Raw genomic sequence first — 16,000 nt, forward strand, 5'->3', positions numbered from 1 at the left:
ATCTGCGGTCCCCAGATGTTTTTGGCCTTCAACTCCCAGAAATCCTAATAGCTGGTAAACTGGCTGGGATTTCTGGGAGTTGTAGGCCAAAAACATCTGGGAACCCCAGGTTGAGAGCCACTGCTCTAGTGGAATATAGAAACTATAAAAGGTACTGCAGCACACACAGAGGGAGACCGGGTCAATTTAGTCTTCTTTATTTAATCCTCCAGCAAGCAAAGGTGCTCTTACAATCAAATCTGTTTGCATTCCTGGGTTCTGTTTCTGTTTAGGGAACATCATTGCTTCATTTTAGAGGTTCTAAAGAGCTATAAGCATAAGTGATACCTGAATTCAAATTAGTTGACTTGCATACGTGTAGGCCATTTTTGCATGACCCTGCACCTCTGTCTGCAAATTAATGGCCGGAAGGGGATTCAGTTGGCCACTTTGCGGCATCTGGGGGGGGGGGGGGGATCTTTTTGTATCTTTTTATACTGTTTAGGTAGCCTTTTTTCTAAACAGGAAGTGACAATCAGTTATTTTCTGTTAGAGAAAATGCTTTTCTGGTCTTAGAACAGTTGAGGGAATACCAAAAGGTCACCAAACACAATGAAATGCCCAGTCGTACTTTCCCAAAGGCTTTTAGTTAAGGAATTAGGTATTTGGTTGAAGAAACTCAGTTGCTGTATTGAGGAGTAGAGAATGAGATGGGGACTTCCCAACTCCTGGGAGTTACACAACCTTTCATAAAGTTTTAACTTGGGTCTGTATATCTTTTACCTTCAGGTTACAGCACATATTTGCCTGTATCTGTGACTCAACCACTTGAACCCAGTGTTTGCCCCATTTATGAGAGTACTGCAGAACCAGAAGTAAAGAGTGCTGAAATACAACATGATACTGTGTTTACTACAGGTAGGATCATCTTAAAGCAAACGTTTATGTGGAGATTGAAATCTTAAAGCTTATCAAAGGGCAAATTATTTCCATTGAAGTTCATTGTTTACTGTTGCAGTGCAACCCATGGTTGTGGCTGATACTAATGTAAACGGGGAAGTGGATCATGGGAACTCTGGGCCAGCGAGCCAACATGAGATTTTAAGTCCTGAAAAACATTAGTGTGTGTCTCCAGCCATTCGTGAAGGTCACATTCCAGAGAGGTGCCGAGGTGGTACAAAGGAGTTGTTCTCTAAGGAAACAAGTTCAGAGGATGAAATCACAGGTGGAGAGAATAATGAGGCAGTCTGGTCAACGTTGGTAACTGAGGCAACCCCTTATGAAGTTTTAGTCAAGCCTGCTGAAGTGCTAGTTCCTTATTTTTTTTTCATGTTTCTTGCTTCCAAGTTTGAAGGATTGTTCCTGGATTTTTGTATTGAACTTTAAACTGACTTATGCTTTCTGGCTTTCTTGTATTCCTGTGTTGGATCTGTTGTTGCTTCAGAATTTTGGATCATTCTTGTACCTTGAACCTCATGGACTATTTTACAAGTGTAGACTTTGAAGTCTTTTACTTTGAACAGAAGTGTGGTGGTTAAGTACAGAGGTGTTTATTGGCTTGGAGTGCAACATTTACTTCCATTTGAAGAAGCTTTAAGGCAGTGGTTCTCAACCTGTGGGCCCACAGATGTTTTGACCTTCAACTCCCAAAAATCCTAACAGCTGGTAAACTGGCTGGGATTTCTGAGAGTTGTAGGCCAAAACACCTGGGGACCCACAGGTTGAGAACCACTGTTTTAAGGAATAAAATATCTGAAGCATAAAGTAGTACTCACAAATGTCTGGAAACAGAAATGTTATTTGAATGTGTATACTTCATCTTCAGATAAGTCCCTGAAATCATCTGAATGGAAGTTCTACATGGGTGGTGCACGTCGTAAAAAAAAGAACCAAGGGAACAGCTTGCTTACCTCAGGTAGGTATGATCTGAAAAAGAACATCTGTGTGAAGATTGTGGTGCCAGTATTCCTCTGCTGAAGTGAGACAGCCTCTGCTAAAATGTCTAGTTTACTGGATTCATGTGTGATAGATTTTATGCAGAAGTCACCTAGCACCATTGCCAAATGTCTAACCAGAGAATAGATAACTGTTTGTTAGAATGCAAGACCAACGTGTTGTCGGAATTAAAGCATGTCCGTTCGTGATTATTATTGTGGTTATTTTATTTTTTACTCACCTGTCTTCATGGCTTGAGACAGGGCACAATATAGTTAAAGCATTCTTCATTGTGGTGTTTGTAAAATAGCACATATGGTATTTCTGCACCTGTGCAGTCAGATCAGAATCTTCTAGAAAGTTCTTGATACATTTTGGTGGAAGCCCCGCCCACTCTCCCAATAGAGTATATAGCTAGTGGGAAGGGCTACTGCCTTAGTTCCTTTAGTCCACCTTCGTAACAGCTAGGAAATTCTTCTATTGCCTTCAAGAGCTCTTTTTATTGCATTTCACTTTTTGACTTTGAATTGACTGCTCTGTTTTGTACTATCTGTATTCCTGACCTGGGCTGGTCTTTGACTACTCTTTTCCTATTTGGTATGTCTTTTAAAGCCTTTTTCAAAAAATCCACCTCATGTGGGGGAAAGTTGCCTGATTCTGATGGGCATGCTATGTGCCTCCTGTGCCTGAGGGAGGGCCATCAGGTGGAATTTTGCCCGGTGTGCCTCTCTTTTACCCCCCAGGCATGCAGAAATCGAGACTCAAAGCTGAAGGCTACACTCTGTGAGCAGGCCTGTTTCCCCCTGCCCTCCCTGAAGATTGGGCTGTTTCCCAGCCTCCTCCCCCTAGGGGAGGGGCTGATGCTGGAGACCTTCACCTTCCTGCCACTCCAGGAGCTCAGCCAACTCTGGCCATTGCCAAGGCTAAAAAGCCGAGTGGCATCCAAAGGTCTGGAAATGCCGAAGAAAGAGAAAGCTACTGCTTCCCAGGCCTCCGTGCTGGAGGACCTACCTTGGCTGGCCACGGAAGCAACACAGAATGGGCTTCCCCTGCAGCTGCCCGCGCCATCGACAGAAGAGGCAAGCATGCAGTCACAAAGCCTAGCTGCACCATCTCCTTCTGAGGGGAGTGCTTCGAACCTGGTTCCCTCTACGGCTGCTGAGCCCCTCTGCTGGCTCAGTAGCTCCCTGCAGCCACAACCCCTATGACAACTCTAGAAAGGCAGAAAAGCATGGAGTTCAGCTGCCCGAGCTCAGTGCCGGCCACACCGCCCTCCTTAGTACCAATGGTGGCAGCACCAGTCGAAATCAACTCCCCAAGGGGCAGGTTTTGAGACTGGGTGCCTCCTTTCAGTGATAGCACCTCCCACTGGCTTTATACTCTATGGGGAGAGTGAGCAGGGCTTCTGCTAAAATTTATCAAGAGCTTTCTAGAAGATTCTGATCTGACTGTGCAGGTGCGGAAAATGCCATATGTGCGAATTTTACATATCACCACTTGAAGAAACATGGTTACAGATATTCAACCATTACTTATCAACATTATCATTTAAAAACATTATGTAAAATATGTATCTTAAAATATATTTCTATGAAAAACATATACTGTATATACTCAAATATAATTCTCACCTTTTTTTGGCTAACTCACTGCAAATTAGCCTTCCTGTCATTACAGATTATATTTCTTCATTAAATGCTTGCTTGAACAGAAAGATCTTCAGCTGGTTTTTAAAAGATGTCAGGAAAGGGGTTGTTTTAATCACCTTGGGGAGGGAGTTCCAGAGGGTCAGGGCAGCCACCAAGAAGGCCCTCTCTCTCATCGCTACCAACCGCATTTGCCACGATTGCAGTAGGGAGAGAAGGGCCTCTTTGGAAGATCTTCATACTCGGGTGGGTTGGTATGAGGAGATGTGGTCAGATAGGTAAGTTGGACATGAACTGTTTAGGGCTTTAAAGGTCAAAACCAGCACCTTAAATAGGGCCTGGAAACATATTGCCAGCCAGTGCAGGTGCTGTAGCAGGGGAGTGGTACGCTCCCTGCATCCAGCCCTTGTGAGCAACCTAGCTGCAGATTTTTGAACTAGTCTCTTCAGGGACAGCCCCACGTAGATCCTGTTGCATTAGTCTAGGTAGGATTTAACCAAGGAATAGATCACCATGGTCAAGTCTGGCTTCTCAAGGTATGGTTGCAGCTGGTGCAGAAGTTTTAATTGTGCCAAGGCCGATACCTGAGCCTCCAGACTTAGCAATGAGTCCAGGAGCACCGGACCCCCAAGCTGCGGACCTGTGTTTTCAGGGGGAGTGTGACCCTATCCAGCACAGGTTGCCACCCTATATCCTGATCTGCCTTATGACTGACCAGAAGAATCTTTATCTTGTCTTGATTCAGTTTCAGTTTATTTGTCCTCATCCAGTCCATGACAGCTGACAGGCTGTTCAGGGTCTGGGCTGCTTCCTTGGCTTTTGGTAGAAATGAGTAGTAGAATTGTGTGTCATATGCGTACAGATGGCACCAAACTCCAAAACTCCAGGTGATCTCTCCCAACAACTTCATGTATATGTTAAAAAACATGGGGGACAGTACTGAACCCTATGGGACTCCACAGTTCAAAGGCCATGAGATCAAGCAGGCTCCCCCAATACCACCATCTGGGTTCATCCTTCCAGGAAGGACTGGAACCACTCTAAAACAGTGCCCCCGAATCCCATACCAGCCAGGCGACCCAGAAAGGATACTGTGGTCAATGGTATCGAGGCTGCTGAGAGGTCCAAGAGAACCAGCAGGGACACACTCCCTCTGTCAAATTCTCTACACAAATCATCTACCAAGGCAACCAAAGCAGTCTTAGTTTCATAGCCAGGCCTGAAACCAGATTGGCATGAATCTAGATCAGTGGTTCTCAAGTTGGGGTCCCCAGAAGCTTTTGGCCTACAACTCCCAGAAATCCCAACCTGTTTACTAGCTGTTAGGATTTTTGGGAGTTGAAGGCCAAAAACATCTGGGGACCCAAGCTTGAGAACCACTGATCTAGATAATCTGTTTCTTCCAGGAATCCCTGAAGTTGCCAGGCCACCACCCGCTCCAGAACCTTGCCCAGGAAGGGGAGATTAGAGATTGCCCATTTCCGTGGGGTCTAATGATGGTATTTTAAGTAATGGTTTTACAACCACCACTTTTAGGCTAGATGGAAATTTGCCTTGGCTAAGGGAAGCATTAGTCACCCTCTTCACCCAGTCTTTTTTTTTTTTGGGGGGGGGGGGGGGGGCTTCAAATATTTTTTTTGGTTTCAGGTTTTTTAAAATTGAGGTGCACATTAGATTTGATGGCACATTAGACTCAAGTATATAAATACATGTATTAAAATACATAGAACAAAGATTAAACACAGTAAACACTGTGTAGATTGCCAGTTAAATAGGGATTTACGGTATTTTCTTTGTGGCCTCTGAGACTTACAGAGGGATTCTGTATCTAAACTAAGCCACATAACTTTCTAAATTGAACTTTAAAAAGAGAAAAATGAACATAATATTCCTCATATACAGTTGTTTAGTTGGTGTTGTAGCAGCAAGCTCAAATGTTCTCTTTTCAGTTAGTCACTAGAGAAAGTTAGGTTGCCCCAGGTACAACAATTATTTTATTATTACTTCTGTCTTTGTAGGCATAAACATGCATGCTTGAAATGGAAAACACTTGTATTTATGCTCTTTTATTCATTGAGATACATATTATGGTTGCAGATTGTCATTCTACTGCTTGAACTGAACATAGATTTGAAGAATAAAACTTATTAAGAGTTCAAAGTAGATACAGCTTAATTATTATATAGTCTGTAATGGTACTGTTTTACTATGTTTCATTTAGTGGATCCACCAGACCTTGCAAGTGTGGAAAGGGGTAATACCAGAAAACAAGAATCAATCTCGAGACATTTATTAATGTTTTCGGAATTCCCATTGACTGAAGAGCAAATATTTGGCTTATTTGATGTCATCCCAGGATTGGAATCTTGCGAAACTCGTCCAGGTCTTCGTAGTAAACGTGGTAATGAAAAATATTGAAAAGGATTTTTAAATGTAAAATTGGATTCTGTATAAGCTATGCATTTTTGTTCAATTGCTTTAGTAATATAAAAGATAAATATATGAATCAGTACAGAGATGTTGCATTTGAACAGTTGCAGAGATACATCATCTTTAAGTTTTTTTTCATCTGAAAGAGAGTTCACTGCAGATATGATTCTTTTAGACTTTTTCTAATGTAGGGTACAACCATGATAAATTGCTGTGCCCTGCATTGGGGGAGAGATGAATCCATTCACCATGTAAATGCCTTGGAGCGAATTCCCGCCTGTGTTGGATTTTGGTGGCCATGTAGATGTGCCGATAGATGTGATATTTGTCTAAGAATGTGTATGTTGTATAGTCCATATTTGAACCTGCTGATCATAGCACTAGCAAAAACAGAATTTATTGAATTATGTATTTAATTCCTACTTTGGACACAGAAGGTTTTATGTCCGATGCTGAGTAAATTGTAGGGAATGAATTCTACAAATTATGTCTCATCAGCTGGAATCTCTATAACAGGCTTGCACAACTTGCCGGTAATGAGGGCCCAAAATTACATAGGCTAAGCTTCTTGGGGCTTTTAGCACCGCACTTTCCAAGTAAGGTAAAAACAATGATTGATTAGTATTGTTGTTGCTGTGTGCCTTCAAGTTGTTTCAGACAGGGTGACCCTAAGGCAACCCTATCACAGGGTTTTCTTGTCAAGATTTCTTCAAAAGGGATTTCCTTTGTCTTCCTCTGAGGCTGAGAGAATGTGACTTGCCTAAAGTCACCCAGTGGGTTGAGACCCATAATCTGAGGTTCAAGCCACTACACCACTCTTTCTGAATCCTGAAATCCTTATCCTGTTTCTTACTTCCCTTTCTTTCTTCCTTTTCGCCCTCCCTCCCCTCTTTTTTCTTACCTACTTACCTTCCTCCCTTGCTTTCTTTTTCTTTACTTATCCCCTCCTCCCTCCCTCCCTCCCTTTTTTCCCTTCCATATCCTTCTTTCTTCCGGCCTCCTACAAGCCCCCCCAGATTCTAAGGTTAATAGGAAGGACAACGCCTCCAGACCCTGAAGATGAATAGGAAGGGAAACCCCTCCAGAACCTCAAGATGGGTAGGAAGGGTGGAGGGGACAGCGCATGCAAATGACGACAGATGGGGACAGGGGTTAGTGGAGGGGGGGCACTTGCAAACGGCAGCAGGTGGGAGGGGCGATGTTTTGCAGGTGGCATATTGTGCTGGCCTTCTCTATAGTATAAAACTGATAAATGGTCTTGAATCTTGACACTCGATTATAGGATAGTCTCCCTCACAGTTTTGGATGGCCAACTCATTGCTTGTGTTGTCCTTTTTCGAAAGTCCTTTTCCAATTAGATTAATGTATTTCTTCCCTCCTTACCGCCCGTTGTTTCAGTTGTTTCTTGTTTGTTTCTTTAAATGTGTCTGTCCATTTTTATCTATCTTGAGTGGGGTAGGAACTAGGGATATATTTCCAAAATATGAATATATAAGTAGCAATGCATAGTGAAGGTAGTACAGTCTATATTACTGTGAGAAACTTAAGAACACTTTTTCTAAGTTATACTTGCACGTGTTTGTGCAGATAGACATTCTGAGATTGAAAGAAATGTATTTTGTCTTGCCACATGATGAGACAGAAAGCAATGTTGGCCATTTCTTTCACTGTTTATTTATTTAGTATACCTTGCTCCTCCACCTGTTGCCAGGTAAAATTGTTATATCAAGTAGAAGAAAATTATGTTCTGCTCACTGTTTACTAAAGAGGTTTTGAAAGTGTGCATACTTGATTATTGGAGTTGTCTTGTTTTTGGGTTTGCTCTCAGTAAGCCTTGAATGATTTTATACTTAAACTCATGCTTTTGTTCATTCTTAGTATATGCAATGGTTCAGTACAGAAATGTTGCATCTGCTGTGTATGCCAAACACAGACTACATGGTTTGGAATATCCTCTTGGGAATCAGCTGCATGTTAGTTTCATGAAAGACAAAATACATGGAACTCAGTAAGTACTAAATCATACACATTTCAAATATAGTGATGCTAACATACTTTTTACTTTTTAGAAAATTGCATGCAAAAATGTTGAGAAAAATCGAAGCATATTAATTACTTTGCAAATGGAATAAAATTGATATTTTCCTTAAAAAGAAACAAAGACAAAATGACTCCCTTATCCATGAATTCAGTATGAATTCAGTATTACTTATGCTCCTAGAAATGTTTGTTGGCTTTTCTAGTTTCTGCAGCTTGATTCCAGTGTGCTTCCAATTCAAGTATAGTCGAACTATAGAATTCCCTGTTGTCCATAGTTTCAGGGATGGGGCCTTTTAATGTATCCTCGGTGAATACAGCGGTTGTACTTTACATTCAGAAGAAATTTGAGTCAATTTTTGATGCTTCAGATCCCTACCCATATGCAAGCGTAAGAAATTTGTAAGGAATTATCTTTCTAGTTCGCTAAAGCAGGGCTTCTTAAGCCACGAGTCCCAGCCCAAAATGGGATCCCCTTTGCTTATTGTTAGGATCCTGAATATCACCTAGTGGCTATTGGAGATGTTTACATGAATACTCTGCAGAACGCGCTTTAGCTGTCTTTCCTAATAAAGAAAAACTGCCTGTTTAGGAAGCCTTGCCCTTGTTGGTTTATTATCAGTAAATGTTGGCTTTTATAACTATTTTGTATACCGGGCTCACGTAAAAAATTCTCAAGCCAAAAGGGATCGCAAGTGGAAAGATTTAAGAAGCCCTGCTCTAAAGGAAAACAAAGTAGAATATTTAATATTCCAGGTAACATAGCATGAGAAATATATTCAACATGTCTGACATAATGTTGGGGAAAGATTTTTACTATTGTCATTTTGCTCTTTTTAAACTAGAAAAGCTTTTTCTCTGTTCATAGCTATATAATCATAAGCTAGTACTGCAGTCAAATGTAGGCAGTCTTTAAACCCTGTTGTTTTTTTTTTTTTGGAGACAGTTGAGTATAATATGTGCTTAACTAATAATAAGGAAACTTATTAAGCACATGAGTGCATCAGGGATCTAATTAATCTTGAATAGTACCTATGAATGTTGAGCTTCTCTATTTAAATACAATTTAGCAATGTTAGGAATTGAAAAGTATGCATTTGTTTTAGAAATATCTTAATGTGTCTTCAGACTCCTCCAAGAAATGGCAACACAGCTGGTGACTTCACATCTGGCTTCAATGATATGGGATAATAATTGGGCTCCTCAACTTCTGAGGTCTGCTGTAGGTATTTTTCCAAGCTTAATTAAATTGGTGCTATATTTATTAACATTATCTATGTCTTTTTAAAAATAATAGCTTGTCAATTCTTTGTATGGATATTGTTGATTGACTGTATTTGCCATCAGAAAATTGTTTGGATGGTTGGCATGTTTTCATTGGGAAACCTAATTGTTTGTTGGATTTCACTTATCCTTGATTTATTCACTTTTCTCATATCCTCTTTTTGTACATTCAGTGAAATAGTAAAGGATTATGGGAAACATGAGTGTGACTATAAAGTATATAGTGGAAAAGCTGGGGCCTTGTGTAACCTTGCTGGCTAATCTGTGAAAGTCACCAATGAGGTGCTAAGAGAAGGAGATGATTTCTGTGAGCAGACGATAGAAGAGGCTGAACAGGGAAGGCCAAGTTTGTTAGTCTGATTGTATACATGTAAATCTACTTGCCGTGTCTCAAAGGGTTGTGGACATTCAGAGGGCCACAGTTTCCTGTGTGCAACCTGTTTCTGTATTCAAAGATCTGTGGGTTACCTTATATATTCATGTATAAGTGTAGAAATTTTAGTCAAAAAAACTAACTCCCTGACCATCCCCTTCTCTGAGTAAAAGGATAAAAGGTGAGAGCTTAATCTGTCACTGGAAGAATAGAAAAGAAGCACCGACTCCCTCTACTCTCTGTGCCACAATGCCGTTTCTGGCCTTTTTGAATGCCTGAGTGGGGAAATCACAGTAGTGGCCATGGGTGGCTCAGGGAACATTGTTACTTTCCCCTTTCTGTGGAATGACCCTCGACGTTCTCATGGGTCATTTCACAATCCAGACTTTGGGACTGCCAAACCTGCCTCAACTTATATATGCTAAGTGGGGTGGAGTGTTCTCTGATTAGAATCAGGATGAAGGTGTTTTGATAACAAAAATCCAGAATTAAAACAGAAACATTGATACACTAACTTCGCTAAAACTATTTCCCAGAAAATAAAGCTGCAACCCTTTTGAGATCAAGGCAAAATGATAGGGCAAGTGTTGTTGCAGTTTCTTTTAGAACGCAAGTACAAACAAGAGGGTTCCCATGCCCCTGTAATCTTCAAGATCGTAGTGGTCTTTTGGACTCCAAAATGAGTTTGTAAACAATTGTATGAGTCTATGAGTCCTTTGATTGGGCTTGAAGGTGGGCAGAGAGCTCCAAATGCCTTTTTGTTTGTGCTAAATGGGGAGTTGTATGACTGTCAGAGGAGCACTCTCTGTTTCCAAGGCTCAGGACATCTCACTTTTCTGGGCTGTTCTTTGGGAACCATGTTAGCTCAGTAGACTTAATTTATATCGTCAGGCATTTATTTGATCATTTTGTTGCCATTTTTGATCTTTCAGGCTGAGATAAGCTATGTCTACAAATCCCCAAGTACTTAAATTAAAAACCAATTTGGAATGATTTGGGAATTGTAAAAAAAAAGTTATATTCTAGAGATGGGAACAACATGATCCAATTGATAACCAAGCATCTGCAGTTTAAAGTGGCCCGCTCACATGATTTAAACTGAAAGTGTTGGCTTTGATTCCTGTCCCTTCTCTAGGAGTCTTGGATTCCTCCCCCTCGTCTCCAAACAGACGCTGCGCTTCCATCATACAAAAGGAAAGCTCCCCCGGACTCTTCTATACGTGAAAGGCTTTTAATCATATTTGATCCCTGTCCCTTACCTCAAAATGTCTTGGATAATGTATTAAGGTGAGATCTGCTTGACTAAAAAAGGAAACTGGCTAAACAGGGATGTTTGATTGAAGCTCAGACAGTAAATAATCCTTTCTGGCTAAACACTATAATAATGTCAGTTTATTTGGAAGATAGAAAAATAGGCAATTACTTTGGGACCCTGCAGATATACTTAAACATTACCGATGATGATGTTAATTTCATGTCTTGCAATGTGTTAGATCCCCCCTCTATGTTAGATCTAGGAAGTTTGCCAATTTCATCAAAGTGAAGTATTGTCAATATGAATAACATCTGACATATTGTAAATAGCATTTTTTGTTTCAGGTTTTATGGAAAGCAAAGTCTTAACAGCTGAAAAGTCTGATATTTTAAAGATTTACTAATATTAAGCTTTTATGGGCAAAATTTCCCATATTAGTAAACCTCCCATTTGTTGCACATGAAATTAAGTAGCACATGTTGCCATTTTGTATCTTACTGTATACTATTTGCTCTCTGTTACTTTGTTTCAGTCGGTTTGGACATTTTATAGCCAGTCACCTTATCCCTGGGAAAAATGGGGCTTATGCCATGTTTGCAGAGAGAGCAAGTGCTAGTGATGCCATAGCTATGCTACATGGGAAAACTGTGAATGATGTGAAGTTGAAGGTGACACTGTCTGATCTGCCTACAGACGACTTCAGTAAACGCCAGCGGTTATTCTGACTGGGCAGGTAAGTAGGCTTTGGTATTGCAGTGCTGCTAGATCTAGTTGTGGACTGTAGTTGCTTCAGAGCTGTCCTTTCTCTTTGTTAACCTTCCATTCAAGCTACTGAAATTTTTGCTTTCTCTTTGTTAACCTTCTGTCAAACTACAGGAATTTAGTTCTTGCCTCTAAGGCAATGGTTCTCAACCTTCCTAATACAGTGACCCCTTAATACATTTCCTCATGTTGTGGTGATCCCTAGCCATAACATTATTTTCGTTGCTACTTCATAACTGTAATTTTGCTACGGTTATGAACCGTAATGTAAATATTTGATATACCTGATATGCAGGATGTATTTTCATTCACTGGAGCAAATTTGGCACAAATACCCGATATGCCAAAATTTGAATACTGGTGGGATTGGGAGGGATTGATTATGTCATTTGGGAGTTGTAGTTGCAGGGATTTATAGTCCACTTATAGTCAAAGAGCATTCGGAACTCCACTAAACTTGGCACACAGAACTCCCATGACCAATAGAAAATACTGGAAGGGTTGGTGGACATTGACCTTGAGTTTTGGAGGTGTCGTTCATTTACATCCAGAGAGCACTGTGGATTTCAAATAATGATGGATCTGAACCAAACTTGGCGCAAATACTCAATATGTCTAAATGTGAACACTTGTGGAGTTTGGGGAAAATAGATCTTGGGGAGAATAGAAAATTGACATTTGGGAGTTGTAGTTGCTGGGATTTATAATTCACCTACAATCAAAGAGCCCCTGGAACCCCACCAACGATAGAAATGGGTCAAACTTCTCACACAGAAACCCCATGACCAACAGAAAATACTGGAGGGATTTGGGTTTCTAAGACCATCAGAACTATGTGTTTTCTGGTGGTCTTTGGTGACCCCTCTGAAACCTCCTTGCGACCCCTCCAGGGGTCCTGACCCCCAAGTTGATAAATGCTGCTCTAGGATTTGCAGTCTAAAAGCAAAGAAAGATAGAAGCACCTTCGATGATTCAGTTGCTCATATTTAGAGATATGGGACTACTGAATTGCTTTTAAATGCTTAATGGAAAAAAATAGTTATGAGGTAGGATTGGAAAGAACATCGTATGATAGAAAATAAGAATTGTGTTTTGCAGATTCACAGTATTGATATGACACTATAGCAGTGATTATTTCAAGAGGAGTAAGGCAAGGTTCCTCAAAGTTTTCAAGCAGTGTGTCGGTTCACATTCTCTATAGTTTGAAAGAAACATGAACAAATTCCTATGCACACCACACATGTTATTTGTAGTGCAAAAAATGAAAAAGCAATACAATATTTAAAATGAAGAAGAATTTTAACCAACATAAACTTACCAGTATCTCAATGGAAAGTGTGTGCCTGCTTTTGACTGATTAGGCATTCAAGTTAATTAGGACTGTTGTTGTTGTGTGTCTTCAAGTTGTTTCAGATGTAGGGCAACCCTAAGTTTAAAGGTGAGGATGGGGGCTGCGTAAATGACTTTGGAGGGCTGCATCCGGCCACTCGGCTTGAGTTTGGGGGCTCCTGAAATAAGTTGTGACAAAATAAGGGATATAGTATGAGTATATTATTTCACTGAACCATAAATAATTTTAGGATCAGTGTGCTTTCATGACTAAACTTCTATATTGTGATGGAAAATTCTCAATTGTTTATGAAACTTAATGGAATAATTTGAGCAATCATTTAAACTATATCAGTGGTTTGTTGTGAGGATAATGATATGTTCAGTGTATTGAGCTCCTTGGAGAAAAAGCAGAATGAAATGTATTTTACATTGAAATAATTTACATTGTATTCTGTGGGCTTTAGCCTTGAACAAATGTGTATAATTCTGCTACCAAAGACGAAGGCGTTGGTTACTTTGAGGACAAAAGGGATCAAATTGTGGCTTTTGTCTTGGTTTGCTGTCATGGTTTGGATGTTAAACAGGCAACACTGGCTTTACCATGACACAATTTCATTGTAAACTATGGTTAGCTGGTATATGTGAATCTGGAATTCTTTTGTATATGTGACTTTCAAATATCATTTCAATCCAAATATTTTTATAATATAAATATAATTTTAAAAAGCTAATGTTTAGAATTTTACAAGGCTTTTGATGTTGATTCTTGAACATGTTTGTAATTCCCTTTGAGAAATACCTTTTGGAGAAAGGAAATGCTGAGCATTAACTTTTCTTCCACATTATTGTTGAATACCTGGAAAAAACATTTGTCACATGTTTGAGTAAGGTTGTGTTGGAAATGAATAAAATATTGCTAAGTTATGCGAACATGGTTGTTGCCCAAATGTCAGAATCACTTTGGCATTTATGGTCAATTCAACCTAATTTGAACACGCTCAATTAATGGTTTCAGAGATATGTGCACAGCTTACCATTTTTCTAAGGGCTTCTGAAAAGAATCGGAAAACCTTGCACCTTCCAGAAGCTTTGGAAAGCATGGCACTGGAGATATCAAGCCTTCAACTGAGAGAAGTCAAGACATACTGTACTGCAGTGATGCCTTTAGAAGCAGCATTTTGAATTTCTGCATGTTTTACAATGAAGAAAGCTAAAACGCCTTTCAAAGAGACAATACTTCTGCAAAAAATCTTTTCTGCCAACCAGTCTCCTCGCAGCTGCCTCAAATCTCAATTCTGTAAAGCACCCTAAGGATGTCTGTTTTGTTACAGAAACATTTTCTCCTCTCTAGTCAGTCATGAGTCTTAAAATTGTAAACTTGGCAATTTTGCAGTGCTTTCTATATAATTGTTATGTGCCTTCAAGTTGTTTCCAGTTTATGACCACTCTAAGGCCTCTCAGAGGGTTTTCTAGGAAACATTTCTTCAGGGAAAGTTTGCCTTTGTATTCCCTTGAGCTGAAAAATGTTTACCCAATGTGTTTTCGTGACTGAGTGGTATTAATACCTTGCCCTCCATTGTCATAGTCCAGTGCTCAAACCATTACATCCCACCTACTATTGAATAGTCCAGGCCTGTACAACTTGGCAGTTGTAAAGGGCTAATATTTTTAAAAAACGAACCTCTCCACTCTTCCCTCTCCTTCGGTTCTTAAGTCATGATTGGCTGCAACTCGCCACATGACCAGATTTTGGCCTACCCCCTCCTTTTACCCCCCTCCCACCGTCACATCTCAAATTTGCAGAAGTTGAAGGAGCAGAAAGTTGAAGGAAGAGAGAAATTAGAGTATTTTAAAAGCAGTTGAAGTTGAAAGAGGTGGGATGAAAGTGGATTAATCCCATTAATCCGTGCTAAATCAGGGTAGTTGGATATGTGTGTATATATAATTTTATTTCATAGAATCACAGAGTTGAATGAGCTCAGAAGGCCCAATCTCATTCTGCCAATCCAATCCCATTCTGCCACTGTACTTTTTTCCAAGTAGACTGTACTTTTTTCCAAGAAATTCCTATTTCAAAACTCCACTGAACGAATAGTGATCCCACATGAGAAGTTTGCAACGGGTTCCTTGTGGTACTAGGTGGCGTTTTCCCACTCAAGGTGGAGTGGGTAGGCTCCACCAGAGAACCACAGTTTAAGGCCAAAAGCCAATGGACAACCCTCCCTCCAAGCCAATGGCCAGTGCCCTGGACTCAGAGAGAGGGACGAAGAGGCAGGCACAGCTCCACCAGTCTCAAGCCCAGAAGCCAATGAAAGGCCCTCCATCTATCTAAACTACTCCTGCTCTGGCTTTGGAGGGACAGAGGAAGTGGCAGTATCTAATAGACTTAGTGCCAGGCTTAGCACAGCAGGGTAAACAGTTGTGCAGTAGAAAAATCCTGCCAGTTGAAATATCAGCAGTTTGAACCTGGGAATCTTCTCGACATGGAAGATGGAGCGACAGCATTCCAGTGGCCAGAGATGAGCACAGCCTCCAAGATGTCAGAAATAAGATGGGAACAACTGCCTTTACCTCTGTTTGTGTTTGTCTGTCCTTGTTAAGTGTATAATTGGCATTGAATGTTTGCCGTATGTGTGTACTCTGTAAGCCGCTCTGAGTCCTCTTTGAGATGAGAAGGGCAGGGTATAAATACTGTAAATAAATAAATAAATTCCCTCTCCCACTGCCATACTTTTTTCTTTTTGCCCTGAGCTAGCAGGGGTGATCTCAGGCCTTGTGTTGGAGTCTCAGCAGCTTATTGTGCTGGGGGACTTCAATGTCCATGCCGGGTTCAACCTGTCTGGGGCGGCTCAGGACTTCATGGCTGCTATGACAACTATGGGGCTGTCCCAAAAAATATCGGGCCCACTCACGTAGCCGGACACACTTTGGACCCAGTTTTCAATGCGGATGGAGACGGAAGGGTTG

The 16,000-nt window shown here is 40.7% G+C and overlaps 1 protein-coding gene across 6 annotated transcripts in view; it reads left to right on the forward strand.

Annotated features, from left to right (window-relative positions):
• The window catches only part of LOC100561460 (uncharacterized), a 54,956-nt gene that overhangs the window by 26,192 nt on the left and 12,764 nt on the right, over positions 1-16,000 (forward strand). For 4 of the 6 annotated variants that reach the window (XM_062962881.1, XM_062962871.1, XM_062962860.1 and 1 more), the window contains 7 exons: positions 763-897; positions 1,805-1,894; positions 5,782-5,961; positions 7,869-7,998; positions 9,156-9,249; positions 10,820-10,971; positions 11,472-11,672. In XM_062962881.1, coding sequence (XP_062818951.1) covers positions 763-897; positions 1,805-1,894; positions 5,782-5,961; positions 7,869-7,998; positions 9,156-9,249; positions 10,820-10,971; positions 11,472-11,664 — 974 coding nt within the window. In that variant the 3' untranslated portion in view covers positions 11,665-11,672. Of the gene's footprint in view, positions 1-762; positions 898-1,804; positions 1,895-5,781; positions 5,962-6,997; positions 7,089-7,868; positions 7,999-9,155; positions 9,250-10,819; positions 10,972-11,471; positions 11,673-14,048; positions 15,756-16,000 lie in introns of those variants that run through there. The other 2 variants (XM_062962886.1, XM_062962894.1) reach the window with 2 other exon arrangements.

Source organism: Anolis carolinensis, chromosome 1 (assembly GCF_035594765.1).
Source record: "Anolis carolinensis isolate JA03-04 chromosome 1, rAnoCar3.1.pri, whole genome shotgun sequence".
Classification (NCBI taxonomy): Eukaryota; Metazoa; Chordata; class Lepidosauria; order Squamata; family Dactyloidae; genus Anolis; species Anolis carolinensis.